General features: G+C 42.6%; 1 protein-coding gene across 1 annotated transcript in view; it reads left to right on the forward strand.

Annotated features, from left to right (window-relative positions):
• Positions 1-16,654, forward strand: part of Dscam (DS cell adhesion molecule) — a 690,093-nt gene that overhangs the window by 568,675 nt on the left and 104,764 nt on the right. Inside the window, exons 17-18 of the mRNA XM_052159081.1 lie at positions 511-678; positions 12,103-12,173. Of these exons, the coding sequence (XP_052015041.1) occupies positions 511-678; positions 12,103-12,173 (239 nt within the window). The remainder of the gene's footprint in view (positions 1-510; positions 679-12,102; positions 12,174-16,654) is intronic.

Here is a 16,654-nt window from a genome sequence, read left to right on the forward strand (position 1 = left end):
TTTATCACACTTGATTTAGGAATAAAAGGTCAGATGTGGCTAAGAGTTTTGTTGTGATTTTGTGTCTTTTAGAATTAGGGGCCTGCAGGGGAGCAGTGTCTGAAGTATATGTAGCTTGTCACCATGCACTGTAGAATAAGCTCTTGTGTGTGTGTATCTGAGGCTTCTACAGAACCAGCTTCCTCCTCTGTGTCTCCCATTCTACTCTTCACCAGACATTCATTCTGTGTTTGTTCAAGGCTCCTCCTGTACCTCACCTTAGTCCTCTACCCACTGGCATGGGAAATAAATGTGTGACCCCATGTCCCCTCTGATGAACAGCTCAGACAAGAAGCTGGAAACATTGTACTGAGATTTTACTTTGGGGGTATTTTTTTCTTTCTCCCTTTCTTTTCTTTTCTTTGTTTTTAGTTTTATTATTTTTATTTTATTCCTATTGTGAACTTTCAAAGGCAGAGGAAAAAAACTCACATCTCTATCTCTTCTTTTTTGAAAAACAAAACCCAAAAGACTCCTGGGATTCTGCTCAAAGAACCAAAGATGTTTCCCCTCAGCTGAACTCGGCCACCATCATTGATATCCACCCTTCCTCCACCTACAGCATCCGCATGTACGCCAAGAACCGGATTGGCAAGAGTGAGCCCAGCAACGAGATCACCATCACGGCAGATGAGGCAGGTAGGTGGCACCGGTTAGAGCCTGCCACCCAGAAATTCACCCTTGTGACCCAGACACTTAGAACTGGGCCTTTCCCCACACTTGGTGAAGTTCTTTAATGTGGGCTTCCTACAACCTCGTGGCCTATAAAAATGCTCATAGCACTTGGGCAGGTTTTGAGGTCATTGCTTGATACTCAGACAGTCAAGGTTCTTAATACAGAAATGTAAATGGAAAATATTAGGCTAACAATGCTGAGGGACTCAAGGGGTCATGGAATTGTACAATCCCATGGTTCTGATGCACTGGACCCAAGTCAATGGGGAGACACTAAGTATCTTCCCAAGACCCATGAATTCAAGTGTGGGAGAGAGAAGAATGCTGAAGTCAGAAACCCCAAGAGTGTGACTGTGGACAAGTGGAGAGGTTCTGGTTACTTAATGGTTGATAACATCGCTGATTGTCCTACCATGATGAATTATTCCTTATTAAATGTGGAAAACTTTGAAGATACACATAAGCATTTTGAAACAGACAAAGTTACTCATACTGTCCTTTGACCTAGGGCCATGTTAATAGAATCTTCTAGATCATTTTTATGATCTGTTTTACCACTCATACATATATCCATGCATGTTCACCAGTTTGCATATCTACATGTGTAAACATAGAGACACACATGTCTACTTCATGACTGGATGCAGTCAACTGGCTAGTAGAGAACAGAAAACCTAGGTGGTAGTCATTGGAAGCTAACTGTGAGCCTGTTCCATGGAAGAACAGAGGAAAGCAATATTTTGGAGCTTCTGTTAGGGGGAAGCAAGGAGCCAATGTCTGGCTTGTTTCTTGGAAAAAAAGATTGATGGACACTCAAACCTTCCTTTGGTTTTCCACTGTCAATCAGAAATGTTCCCAAGTTTGATCCAAGGTCAGAACATCATCTGTCATCTTCCAGTGACAGATGAGATTCCAGGTGTGATTTCTGAATCAGCCCAGCCACATCGTCATAAGTCTTTGTTATATGGTCAATTTGACTCTTGAGGAAATAAGTTTAAATGTGTGGGTGGTATGGCGTCCCTTTCTACCATCCACATACTAACTATTCGTAGTTAATCAGTAGATCTGACAACAACACTATAGCTTCCAGAAGCTTCCAGCCAATGCCTATTGCTTGACAAACTCTTTATTTTTCAGGAAAGCATCAGAAAGGTCCATAAAGACATGCCTTTGGGCATCAGTGTAGGAGATGGCTGTGTGGCTATGTCATCTGCAGACACTGTAGTCAGTTCTAAGGAGAGGCTGCAGGACCACCAGGTCTGTTCTGCTAAACAGGCCCCATCCCTACACAGTGAGTTACACTGGGGCCTCACAGCTACAGAGGTATCTACTGTTGTTACTACATTAAGGAGTGAAGACAAGACACAATAGCAAATGCTGCCTTCTGCTGAGTCATGACATGACCCACAATGTCACATTGTGATGCTGTGTATGTTCTAAGGGATGTGTTTCCAGAACTGACTGCCAGGTCTTGTTTCTTTTAGAGTGGGATCTCATGCTTCCTACACTACCCCGCATTGGGAGACAGCCTAGAGAGACATGGCAGATCCACAGCAAACCCCAATTAACTGATCATCTGCACTAGGCCGAGATGGGAGATGAGAGATGGCAGGGCCTGCTCAGGGGCTCCGGACTAATGAACGGGGGCAGGATATTACTGCATGCAGACCAAGCCAGCAGAAGCCATACACGAAATGGTGGCAGAAGCAAAAGAGTTAACTACAGAAGTTCTCACACAAATGAAAGCTTAAAAAAAAAGCGTAGTGTAGGGTAATAAAATGAATGATGTGATGTCTATGGTCATCCAGTTCAACTGTGTAGCACATGAGACTGTTCTATACACTGTGAGGTGTCTTTATACTTACCAAGCTTTGAAGTTTGAATGGTCACACATCATTAAACATAGGTCTTAAGGATGGTTCTTTCTACTCACAGAATCAGGGCCAAATCAGTGTGGTTACTGTCTACTACAGAGATTCTCTCCATGGCTTCCAAAAGATAAAAAAATGATCAGAAATTAAAACACTGCTCAAGGGCCACCTCTAAGAAATAGCGTTTCTGGTTATTAGGGCACTCCATGTGATCATTGGGTATCGTAGTACCTACTCCACAATCTCTTACCCAACCTTCCTGGATTCCACAAACCCTGAGCGTGGAGAGAGAAGAGAAAAGCCTGACCTAGCCAGACCTAGAGAACATGTCACACATGTGTATCAAATATGAACACACTACACACTACATACAACACACACATAACACATATATACATTATATATATATTATGCATATATACATACTTTACACACATACTACATGTTATATATATATATATGTGTGTGTGTATATATACATACATACATACATATATGTATATATAATACATTACAGATATATACACCATGCATACTCCCAACATATCATATACTATACACACATATACATACCCCATCCACATACACCTCATGCAATGTATATAAAATCATATACATTACACCTACACACACATACCACATATATAATAATATATCTATATATTACACATATACATACCACACACACTCCTAACATATTATATACTATACACACGTGTAGGCTATATATGCCACATATCACACACATACACTATACACACCAGACACACCACAATACACATACAAGACACACCACTAAACACACACCACACACACCAAATAACACATGCACACACCACACAACACATGCACATACCACAAATACCAAACATAACATATATACCATATACACTATACATACCACAAATACCAAATATACCATATATCCCATGTACACTACACATACCACAATTTACATTACTAAGCTCACAATTTACATCACAAAACATACATCACACATACCATACACACATTACATGCTACAAATGCCAAATACACCTCTACTCAATATAAACGCTGAAGTTACCATACAACACAAACATCATAACCCAGCACACACATGACATATCCTTTTCACAGCTATTGCATTTATGTCCTGTACACTTGTATTACATGTGCCTATACATGGGTAGTACATATGCCCTGGACATGGGTATTACATAGGTATTACTTGTGCCCTCTACACATACTCCCCACTTAATATAGGTGACTCTTGATATATGACCCTTTGGGTGGGAATCTTTTGGACAACATGCTGCAGAAACCCAAAGCACATAACCTCTGGACAACACATACATACTTCTGGTCCCATCTCCCATCTCCCTCCTGTCTCCCAGGACCCAGTATTCACAATTTTGTGTGGTGGATGTAAAGCATGATATAGAGAATATGTTTTCCATATCATTCAACCCCAAAATGTAGCTTTTGACTACATGCTCAGCTTCTTACTGCCTCTCACATCCCTGCCACTCACTCGTTCCAGCATTATCTCTTGCTGATGTTGTTGTAGGGCTGTGTCCTCTCCTTCTCACCTCTGCAGCAGCCTTCGGTTGCCATGGCAGCATCCCTGCCTGCAGCCAGGAGGCCAGGTGAACAGCTCTGGGTGCTGGTCTAGAGGGCAGCTGCTAGGTATCTGTGCAGACAGAAATGGAGGCTCTCACCTTTAGCTGGTTGACTAGGCTCTTGGCTGTTACTTGGGTGCTGGCTTGGGCAGCCCCACTAGGGATCTGGTTTGACGGTCAGATAAAGCAAGAAAGAGAATAGACTAGTAGACAGGCTTTGTCTTGGGGCAGGACTTGCATGACTAGAATCAGAAAGTCTCTAGTGTTGGGCACCTAAGTCAACCCACCACTTTATATCTGCTGAGAACACATTTGTGATGTGCTTAGCCCTCAGTACCCACTCCTTTCAACTACTTTGAAGCTACAGGCAGCGACTCCCAGCCCCACTCTGACCTCTGACCTCTGGCCCTTTGCCATGTGTACTTCTTCCCCACTTAGCTAAACCTTCCAAATGTGGCTCTCCTTCTCTGTGCTTGTCCTAGAAGAGCCAGGTCAGAGACATTACCACCCTGTGAAGTTACTTATCTCATTGCTTTGTAGACTTAATGTTCAAATCTTGCTATATCAGGTCAAGGATCTTGATTACAATCGCAGATAAGGTTTACTGTCACTTCTCTATGGACCCCAGTGTCCTGAGCTATGCTGTAATTCAAGGACACCAGAAAGTATTTGCTATTTATGTCTCAGCCAGGTGTGTTCCTAGTGTGAAAGGAGAGTTCTTATTGTAGGGTGTGCATGTGTGTGTCTAAGTGCATGCCTGTGTATATGTATGTGTATGTATATGTGTGTATATTCTGTGTGTGTGCTTGTGTGTACCTGTATATATGTATGTGTCTGTCTGTATGTATGTGCCTGTGTGTGTATATCTCTGTGTGGGGGGGTAGGTGTGTGTGCCTGTGTCTATATGTGTGCATCTATGTGTCTGTGTCTGTATGTGTATGTGTGTATGTCTGTGTGTGTGTGTGTCTCTGTGTGTGTTCAAGTGTGTATGTATGTGTGTGTGCCTATGTGTATATGTATGTATTTATGTGTGTGTGTCTGTGTATGTGTCTATGTGTATGTTTCTGTGTGTTCATGTATGTCTCTCTGTGTGTGTATGTGTGTGTGTATGCACTGAGTGTACACTTCAACATGATATAACAGTGTGGTTTGTGTGTTTAGTGAGAAAACATATGTAGAGTTAAATCTACCTGAAGATTCTGAAGGATATTAGGGCCTGAATGCTGATATGACCCCAAATTCACCAAATCCCTATATCCTTCTAGTAAGAGGTGGGGTCCCAAAAAGCTGAGTAGGCCATCAGGATGGTATCATTATAAGTAGAAGGAATCCCTTATAGCAGGCCTGAGAGAGTTCACTGGTCCCTTCCACCATGTAAGGACTTGGGAAAGGCACATCACACTTTCACCAAAATACAACCTTCTGGTGCCTTCATATTAACATTTCAGATTCTAGAAGCCAATTTCTATACAGATTCAAGTCTTGGTTCTTAGGAGATACTTAGCTGTGTGTGTTCTTATTAGGGTAGCTTGAAAAGACTGAAATGAGAGATTCAGACAGAAAAGATAAAAGTAACTAAGGGCAAAGCGAGAAGGCTAAAAGAACAAGAGGCAAGATGGAGTAAGACCCTTCTACCACAGCTCTGACCTCCACCAAAGGAGTCTTCTTCCCTGCTCACTCCCATGCCCTGGGTCATAATCTACAGAGAGCTCCATTAGGATCTTGCTAGAACTTGTGCCCGAGTGAAGTGTCACTATTTCAAATCTGGACACTTACCATCATCTATTCTAGCAACTGCTGTTGGTCCTCTGCTCCCAGCCGCTCTCAACTGGAGTCCAGTGCAGGGATCCCCTCTGATGGACCTACTGTTGACAACAGTCCTTCCCTTCCTTGGCTGGAGCATGGTCAAACTTAACCAAGGAGTCCAAATTCTACCCATTAACCAAGTAAAAAGAATAATATGCTCTAGATATATTGTGTTTGTGTAAGAAGTTACAAAAGAATTTTTTTAAAAAATTAAGAAGAGAAAAATGTAAAAGATTGCATAGAGGCAAATTATAATCCTTTATGGAAAAAGTTTGAAGACCTTGAATTTATACATTTGCACCATGGGAAATTGATTTAAGATCCCCACAGCATCCATCACAAAGCTCCCTGAAGAAAGAATTGCTACCATTAGCACAGAGCTCCTTCCTAATGTTGGAAATATCATTGCTCTGAGCCTCAGTTCCCGGGTATTTTTATGTGAAAGTGTCCACGTGAATAATCACACCACTTAAATGCACTTGACCTCGGAAAGCAAATATGTAGCAAAGATTACACCATTTAGCACACTCTTCTTGACTTCCCCATATGCCCCCAAAATAAGTCAGAGTAAGTAGAGACACTATCAGAGTTGACAAGATCAGCTCTTAATGGACCAGAAGTGCCTCCGACTTCCCAGGGCTGCGTGATATGGATCAGACATGTCACACCATGGCTGACCCTTGACAGAGAGCCACTTCCCATCAACAGCTGGACCCTGAGGTCGTGTCTGACCCTGAGTGTTTGTGACCGAGTGTAGGGTGGCTGATCCCTTTATCATCTTCATTACGAATTCGGATGGCAATGTGGGAGTTCAATTATGCTGAAGCGCCTTAAATGTCACTGTGTTTTCACAGACTAGCACGAGATAGACGGTTTGGGTTTCAGAGAGGTCACTGCAGAGCATTGGCTTTCCAGCAGATCTGTTCTGAGCTAAGGATCCGTATGGGGCAGCTGTGCCCTGTACATGAAGGGCCTTTAGCCGCTTCCCTTTCTTTGGTTAGTTACCATCCGTTTTACTTTTCACTGCAGGGAGAACCTTAGGAATTACTCCTGGAGAAATCATCAGCATTTTTGAGGTTCTTTATACATAGGAGTATCATCCTGATGCTAACTTAGGATGCTTTGGAAAGGTTCTAGAATATTTTAGAGTGGCCCTCCCTCTTTTCCCTCACAACTCACTGTTCTCTACCTAAACATCATCTCTATAAATCCGTCTCACTCTATTATGATTCCACTCACTCTAGCATCCCCAACCCCCCAATCCTTTCTATAAAGTAGCCTTATCACCACCAGATTTTTCTGGTTTCTGCTGTTAGTTTACTTCCAGTCCTTTCTGCATGCACAGCAATAGTTGCTTGTGGTTTTTTGTTTTGTTTTTTGTTTTTGTTTTTGTTTTTTTCCTTCATCTTGGGCCCTAGAACAATGTTTGGCACATGATAGTACTAAATAGTTTAGAAGAATGAGTTCTTAATCCATCAGTAGCTTTACATGAATTAAGTTTCTATTTTGTGTCAAAAATATGATTTTCATGTTTTCATTAGCAGAGTCTTGGCAACTTTCCTCACAAAAACTTGCTCTCATATACCCAGCCCCTACAGACAGAGTTTCTGCATGTGAGATCATACAGTGACTCCTGAGTCTTTTATTTGATCTTAACCCACTGCACAAAGTCTTTCATATATACTCCATTTTGAACTGCTAGTTAGTTTTCCCTCTGTCACATATACAGGCATGAATGTGTATCATAAAATCAAGGGAACACAAATGAAGGAAAGCACATATTTGTCTTTCTGGGGCTGGCTTAATACACCTAGAAAGGTTATCTCTGTCTCTGTTTTCCTGCAAACAAAATTATGTTGTTTCTCCTTATGGCTAGAAAATATCTATCTCTAAGAAGATATGGATACATGTTTTTTCTTCACTCCCTTGGCAATAGGCTCTGAGACTGAATCTACCACTTGGCTACTGAGGACAGTGCTGAATGGTAGTCAGTCTTCATTTCCACAATGACCTGACTCATAGTAGGTGCTCATCAGCTCCCAACCAGGAAGGCAGAGACAAACATTTGTGAGGGAGACTCATCAGGAAGGTTCTCCCAAACTCAGTCAACAAACTCAGACCTCTGGTTGTAGCTCAGATATGGATACATTTCTATGGGAGAGAGAATGTTCTGAGATCCTGGAACATCACTGCTCTTTAAGAGGCAATAGGCTGTCAGGAGAGAGAAGTTCAGTGGACAGAGTATTTGGCCCGATCAGGAGGAGCCCATGCAGGTCAGCCAATGGGTGGAAAATGTCTGTGCATTTGGCAGTCAGGTGGATCTCCCCTTGATGTGTCTAGCCAACAGAATCAGGGTGAGTGAATGTTGTCTTGCTGTGGACCTGGCAAAAACATTAGAAATTGTAAATGGTCTCTGATCCTTTTTTTACAGATTAGCACCTTTTCTTTTTTTTTACTTCTGTAGATGTGCAAAGATCATCAATTCTGGGAATTGATGCTAATTATTAGTCTTTGCCTCCAGTCTCCACCTACTGTGGGGAAACTGCTGTGTATCCCAATATAAAAAACACAAACAAACAAAAAAGACTTCTCAGGCATGGAGAAATGATTCAACAGTTAGGTGTGCTTGCTGCTTTTGCAAAGGACATTGGATGCATTTACAGTACCTATGTTGTGTGGATCACAACTGCCTGTAACTCCAGCTCCATAGAATCTAACATCCTCTTCTGGACACCTGCACTCATGTGTATTTACCCATACATATGAACATGTACAGTATTTATCCATACATATGACCATGTACACACAATGGCACACACACACACATACATACGCACACACATACATACACACACAAGTACATAGACATTTAAAAATAAAACTAAAATTTAAAACACTCCGTTTTATGTTATAGCTTCGATGTTGGGGTGTGTAAACAAATTCTTAATTATCAAATACCAGCATGATTTTTTTTAAACTTAGTGCAATAAGCAGGATAACATGTGAGTTGCTAGGTCTGTTTCAGTGTTAGGAATTCCCTCTGCCTTGACCTCATTTCTCAGAAGTTGCCCGTGATGATGTAAGAGCCTTTGGAAGCTCAGTAAGGTTTATATTAAACAAATCCTTGGTATGGCTAAAGTGGCTTTCTTATAATTTTTCAAAAACAACACTTAGTTCCCTTTGTAACCTTCAGTCCTCCCTCAAAACTGAAGAGAGTAAGTGGAGACCCTGTTAGAGTTGACAAGGTCAGCTCAAAAATAGCTTTTTTCAGGAATGGTTTTGATGGAGTCTAGAGAGATGATGTCTCAACAGGTAAGAGTGCATACATATTGCTCTTACATATTAGCTCACAGCACTGATGCCAGGTGACTCAAAATGACCTGTAACTTCAGCTCCAGGGGATTTGATGCCTCTGGCCTCTGTAGGTACTGAATTTATGTGCATATACATGTAATGAAAATAGTTTTAAAAATCTTTTTTTTAAATAAAAGAACAATTTTAATGGGGAAGCCACATGCTTTTCTGTTGCTGATGTGAGAAGAAATCCTTTTTAATCAGGTCTGACATCAAGTTTCCTCATGAAGTATTTGATTTGCAAATATCAGAGACAAGGCTCTGACACTAAAGGTCCCAATGGCTGGATGCTGGGAAGTAACTTGGATGCATTTACAAATGGATTAGTAAACCCATAAGTCTCAGTTATACTGTTAAGCCTGGACCTGTTGAGGAGAAGGAAGGGGCTCTGGTCTCACATGAGTACAGTGCTCTATCCCTTCCAGAAAAGAACTCCCTCTGGACTCAGCTCCTGAGAGACCATAGGAGACCAAAAGCACAGAAGACTTGGATGCTAAGGTCTTGGATGCTTGGATGTGCACCTATGTGGAAATAACAGCTATAAAGGCTCCCAGGCAAGGGCAGATTTGACAGAGCAAAGGTTCCATCAGAACTGTTGAGAGCCTGTGCACTTTTACTCTGCTGAGGCTCTAGTCATGGGAAAGATGCACCTGAACAGAAGAACGTGAAATACATGGTACAAGGACTCCCTCCATGGAGTGGCTAGGACACATGGGAGCTTCTGAGTACTTGGAGACACGCCTCCTTTTAAAGAATCCAAGGCCAGAGTTAATGTGGCTCCCTGATGCTGACAGAGAAAGCAGAGGACAAACTGGTGCTAGACTTCATAGAATGCCTGAATGCTCCTGGGAATGAAACATGAGTTAGAAAAGCAGGTCATGGGCTAAAGTTCCTGCTCCTCTCTGCAGTCCTCAGCCATGGAAAAAACCCCAGCTCACCCTTAGAGTCTTAGCAGTAGAACACAAGGAGCCCTGTTTTCTAGGCTTAACACCTGGCACTGCTCCCATGGTCCTTTGTCCCTCTCACAAGCCCTGCCCTGTGGCGCTCAGCTGTCCTTCTGTCCCCATTTTCTGGCAGCTCTCCACTTCCTGTCTTCTCTGTGACTAGTGGCTTCAGCATCCATCTTTCCCATCTCTCTTTTGTGTTATTTTATTAAACTGGGCTACACAAGGCCATTTCCATATAATAATGTTTTCAGTCCACCTAACCTACTCTTTGCCCACCCCTCCTATTCATCCCCTTTGCTCTCCTAGTCAGCTGTGCTTCTTTCACTATACAGATAGGATTTAATTTTTCTACTCAAACTCTCTGACTGGCACATGAGAATAACGTGTGATTATTGTCCTGAGATAGAACATATTTGCTTAATGTGATCAGCCTTCCTTGCTTTGCTGTCCATTGGGGCTGAGTAGAATGTCACCATGTATCTAAGCCACAGTATCTCTATCCATCCCTCCAGGGGCGGATGCATAGGTTGGTTCCATAACTTAGTTATCATGAATAGTGCCACAGGAAACATGGATGGGGGCAGGGGGGCTGGAGAGATGGCTCAGAGGTAAAGAACACTGACTGTTCTTCTAGAGGTCAATTCCCAGCAACCACATGGTGGCTTGCAACCATCTGTAATGGAATCCAATACCCTCTTATGGTGTGTCTGAAGACAGCTATAATGAATTTATACACATAAAACAAACAAATAAAACAACAAACAACAGAAAAACCAAAAACTAAAAAACATGGATGAATAAATGTCCCTTTGGCATGGTGACTTGGCGTAAACACCTAGAAGCAGGCCTGTGTGGTAGGTCTGCTTTTAGTTCTATGAGGATCGTTGAAACTGACTTCTGTAGCATCTAGACTAGTTGATGTTCTGAGCAGCAGGTATAGTACTCCCTCTGTCCCCTGCCTACCCATATCCAGCCAGTAACCCTTTACCCCTCCCTCACTGTCTCTACATCTCCTAAAGAGCTACCTTCTTCAGCCTGTCCCCAACCCAAGGAGCTGGGGTCCTTGACTCTGAGCTGCAGAGTACACTAATTTCCATGGGCTACAGTCACTTCCTATGCTCTTGCTGTGGGCTTGTAGCCTTCAGTTTCTTTACTGTTTTGATTCTAATATTCAGTCTTACCATCATATAGAGTCAACCCTCAGGATCCCTGAGTTCTATATCTATAGGTTCAAACGTCAGGTTAGAAAGAGTTTTAAAGATTGCATCTGAATTGTTTACGCATAGACTTTTCTTCTGGCATTATTCCATAAGCAACACAGAATCACAACTCTTGGCAGGGCCTTTATGTTGTGTTAGGTGTCCTGAGCCCACCTAAAACTGTTTTAAAGTACACATGAGCATGAACCTATATTCTCTGCTGTTTATAGATGACCTGGTCATTATTGGTCTTTTTCTGTCTGTTTTGAGTAAATAAATAATGATGTTTACACCTGCTTCCTTACAACAGAAAAAACAGATCTACCTCTGGTACGTACAGCTGTCCTGCTCCAGGTCTGCTTCTGTCTTCAACCAGATGGTATTTCTTGAAGTTTACTCATGGTCTTTCTCGCTTAGAGATTTCCTTCCTGAAAAATTATAATTATAGTATCATACTTGTTTTTGGTTTATTGTTTTCATAGCATCCCTATGATATAAGTTTATCCTATGACATAGAAAGGAAACTGAGTCACAGAGATTTAGGGGCCAGTAACTTGTGTCCTGCTCTGAACCTGTGTCTAACCTGCCTGTGTGCTTTTGGTCCCTACAGCTCCTGATGGCCCACCTCAGGAAGTTCACTTGGAACCCACCTCATCTCAGAGTATCAGGGTTACCTGGAAGGTAAACTGAGCCAATGCATGTGTCTTTGACACTTTTCTTAGTATGTAAGCATCATTACTCTTGTCATAATGCCAGGATATTGCATTTTATTTTTTAAAAAATCATCACTCTTGTCATAATGCCAGCATTTTATTTTTTAAAAAATTCTTTTTCAAATTAAATTTATGGCATCTATATGTATACATATGTGTATACACATCTAATACGGCCATGGTTGCTGGATGAGCAGGATTAATCCTGAGACATATGTCCTTGGGTGGTTTTGTCGTTGTGGAATTATCATGGGATGTATTTATATGAACTAAGCTGGCTGTGAGACCTCTAACCACTCAAATTCTTAGAACAGTCATTGCATATATGCTTGTCCTGTCATTGAAACACGGTTCCATGACATAAGCATATTAGATATCCATGATTTAAATTCCTCTGTAGTAAGTTGTCTATGTCTAAAGAATGAAATTGTTCTATCTTGCTTATTTTATCCTTAGAATTTGATTAAGTTTCCCAGGATTGGTTTCATGCACATAGCGAGGCTGATATACCCTGGCTGAGTGCTATGACTTAATCACAGCAGAAAGCCTCTAAGTGCTCCTCTCAGGAGTGAAGACAGTACTGTGTAGTCTATGGTACACAATGACAGGAGGAAGAGAAACCTCACTGAATATTAGCTAGCTGCTGCCCTCGAGAAAATACTTGGGGTTCCTGATCATGGACATGAGCCTTGGAAGCAGCTGCCTCCCAGGCAGTCCCTAACTGTGGGTTTAGATACAGACTGTTTAGATTGGTGTGGGATGCCCTGACCCAGAGCAGAGCCTGCCTTAAAGGTAAACTTGGTTAGTGAAAGAGGTGATAGTGTCACAGACTAGTGCTCGAGTTGCCACTGTCCCACAGATATACAAGTTATGGCACTTACCTCTGGGTGAGATACACTGAAAATTATCCATTTGCTTGGCAATGACCAGATGGGTCAAATGCTGCTTTGTCTAGGGATCTGTTATCGGATCTGTGCTTCTATGAAGCTGTACCTACTATTTCTGGTCTGCACTTGTGTCATAGCATGGTTTTCTCTTTCTGCCCATTTTTCCCTCTCCTTTCCACCCCTCCCCTCCCTTTCCCCTTTCTTTTATTTCCTTTCTCTTTCTCCTATTGACCATCTCATAAAATGATGACCACATGTCACAGAAACAGGTTTCCACTGAGGGAGTATATGCCACCTCAGGTATTAACATGGGTTAATGCAGGGAATCCCTGTGTGTCAGCTTTTTTGGCCCTGGCCGATGAGCTGTGTTTGCAATGGGCAGCAGGACAAACTGTATGTCGTGGGAGTATGACTAAGCCATCCTCAGTCTTTGTGACCAGACCACTCCTGTGAGCACCACACACTGTACAATAAAGGCTCTCAGCATGCCCTAACCCTGTCCACACCCCAGCCGTGCTACAAACAGAAGCTGGCTCAGTCTGCCATGAATAGAGGCTGTGAAGTTTCCGCCAATTGTTCCATACATCTGCTTGAATTTGGTTCCTGGAAAGAGCCAGATATTACTGTGGGCCTTGAGAGGGGATTTTGTGGGGGGATGAGGTGCTGTATGAAGGATGTGCCTGTCTACATAGCACATACCACTTATAGTTAAAATTGGAAACACCTGGAGCCTTGAATTGTGTCGTGATGTAAAAAGCTGTAGTCAAAGTCAGTGCATTATAGCTAAATTTCTTTCTACAGCCAAAGGGATAAAGATGCAGTGGGCTACAGAGCTTTCCTACGACTGCTAGTCAGGTAGGTGCTGTGTGGGCGTACAGGCCTGCCCACAAGCATCCATTGCCTGGCACTTAAGCAAACAAGCAGGCACACTGGTGATCAGCCCCGCTGAGTGAGGTATGGAAACTGGAGACTCAGGCAGACTAGCTTATTGCTCCACCTGATGATATAAAAGACTTTAAAGGGCATTACTGTTTCAGGCAAGCTGTGGGCTGATCTAAAGCACATGCAGAGACAGTGTGTGCTATCAGACATGGCTCTCTGTGATAGAAGAGTTCAAAACATGCATTTTGTTTAAGGAACCTACAGAAGAAGAAGAAAGGGAGAGGTGAGGAAAGACAGGGGGACAGGGACAACCTAAGCCAAAAAGGGAGCCCCAGTGTCAGAGACAAGGTGTAGATTTGAGTTTGGAATGTTGAGAACCTAAGATGAGGACTTGCTCACTACCATGGGACAGCTAGTCAGGAAAAACAGATGTGCCCATTGTGAAGAGAGGAGGGTCTGAGTGGGGGAAAACAGCCATTTTAGAGTTGACATCCTAAAATATAAGAACATTCTAAAGGGTTTTCAATGATGATAAAGCTAGGCATTAAGATTTTAAAGTATTGTCTCATAAGTAGCCCTTCTGTTGGATCTCTGTTATCAAAGCAAATGTTACCCTTTTTGCTTTAATTATTCCTTTTACCAAAGAAAAGGGTCAGATTTTAAATTTCTCAGATCTAGTCGAAGCTGCCCATGACCTAAGAACATGACCAATCCGATAGACACTTGAGGCCTCCAACATCAGGCCCACCACCCTACGTAGGCTAGGACCCCTCGCTCCACAGCCATCCCCACCCCAGAGATCCCAGGTGCCTTCTGTCTTTATCTTCCTTCACAGGTTACCAAGCTGCACCTCCTTCCCAGTGCTGGAATCTCACATCTCTCTTTGTACATAACTCTCAGAGAATACAGGGGCTTCCCCAACATGTTCATGACATTCCCAACACACACTGCATAGCTCATTTACCTCCTCTGTGGGTCTGTGGGCTCTTTAGAGCCTTATCTATCACATCACATAGAGGATGAGTAAGTAAGTAAACCAGAGAGTAAAGGAGTGACCCAGTGAGAGAGAGAGAGAGAGAGAGAGAGAGAGAGAGAGAGAGAGAGAGAGTTTATGAGTGTATGGCTGGTGAATGTGTGAGCCCAAACCAAAGAGAAGGGGAAGGAAGAGGGAAGGAGGCAGCAATGAATGAATTGGGAGGAAGGGAATGAAGGAGGAAAGAAGGGAATGGTCATGTGAGTGGGCAGGCAGACAGTAGATGAATGGGAGATGGAGTGAAGGAGCCTCTAGGTCAGGGATTGTCAACTTGAGGGTCATGACCCTGTTGGGTATAGAATAACCCTTTTACAGAGGTCACATATCAGATAATCCTGCATATCAGATATTATATCACAATTCCTAACAGTAGCAAAACAAAAATAATTTTATGGTTGGAGGTCACCTCAAGGGTTGCAGCAGTAGGAAGGGTGAGAACTACTGGCCTAGGCCATGTATTCATAGCACAGGGGCCTTTGAGAAGCATCATGGGTGTCAGAGGCAGCCACGGAGAGGGTCCTGCGCTGTTTGGATGCAAAGTGAAGAGAGGAGCATGTGAAGGTCTGACTCATGCTTGGGTGGAGGTGCAGAGTGTAGAGCATGGCTAACACCAAGCTGAACACCTCGCCAGCTTCCCACCATAACTCACGGCAAGGTGGACGGTCACTGTCTGTAGTGCATTCCTGGGCACTGATGGCTACAAGTCACAGCTATTAGCCCACAGGGGGAGCATCTAAGAGCCAGTCCTGCAGTGCCGTGTTAAGGCACAATGAGTGTGCAGAATGGGCTGGGCTGATGCATGTTCTAAGTAAATGCACAGAGCAGTGGCTTGGCACAGATTGGAGCAAACTGTGTCTGACTAAAGGAGAATCAAATTGCAATTAACTTTCTGTTTCCTTGCTCTGCTCTGGCGCTCTGCTCTGGCTGCCAGAGGGGAGAGGTTTGCCGGCAGACTACAGGTTTGTTTCTGATTCAATATCAGAAGGAACCTTAAAAATCTGAATGATGACATTTATTTGGCAGAATACTTCAAAATCATATAGTTTTCCCCAGAAAATTCTGCCTTAATCTATTTCTTGAAGCATCTTTCTTTCTCTGAGACCAAGAGTCTCACCTCACTTGGTAGCCTAGGCAAACCTTGAGCTCATTATAATCATTTTGAATGTAAACAAAGAATATTGAAAATAAAAAATTATAAAAAAAAAAAAAAGCTCGGGCTGATCTGAACCTTATTATCCTCCTGACTCAATCCAGTGAGTGTTGGGATTAGCAGTGTGTGTGTGTGGGGGGGGGGGTAATAATTGCTATAGCAACTTAGAAAGAAAACATTCTAAAGTAGAGTGTTTGAAATAATTAGCCTAGATATCTCAGAAGATTGCAATTGAAAGCAGAAAGTATTTCAATTGTAAAACTTTGTTTCAAATCGGAAGTCTTTGTAGATTGTCTCTTTTCCTCCATTCATGCAGTACTAGCATGCCATGCTGAGAGCAGCTGTAAGCTGATGGTTCACAGTGAAACCTTAAGGGTAATTCTACTATTGTCCTCTCACCACAGTGAGGATGCTATTTAATAAGCAGAATTTCTGCTTAGAATTTTAAATGATTTCCATGAAATACTAAAGTGGGGTGTCCAGAGGTCTCAGTGAAT

Source organism: Apodemus sylvaticus, chromosome 15, assembly GCF_947179515.1.
Source record: "Apodemus sylvaticus chromosome 15, mApoSyl1.1, whole genome shotgun sequence".
Classification (NCBI taxonomy): Eukaryota; Metazoa; Chordata; class Mammalia; order Rodentia; family Muridae; genus Apodemus; species Apodemus sylvaticus.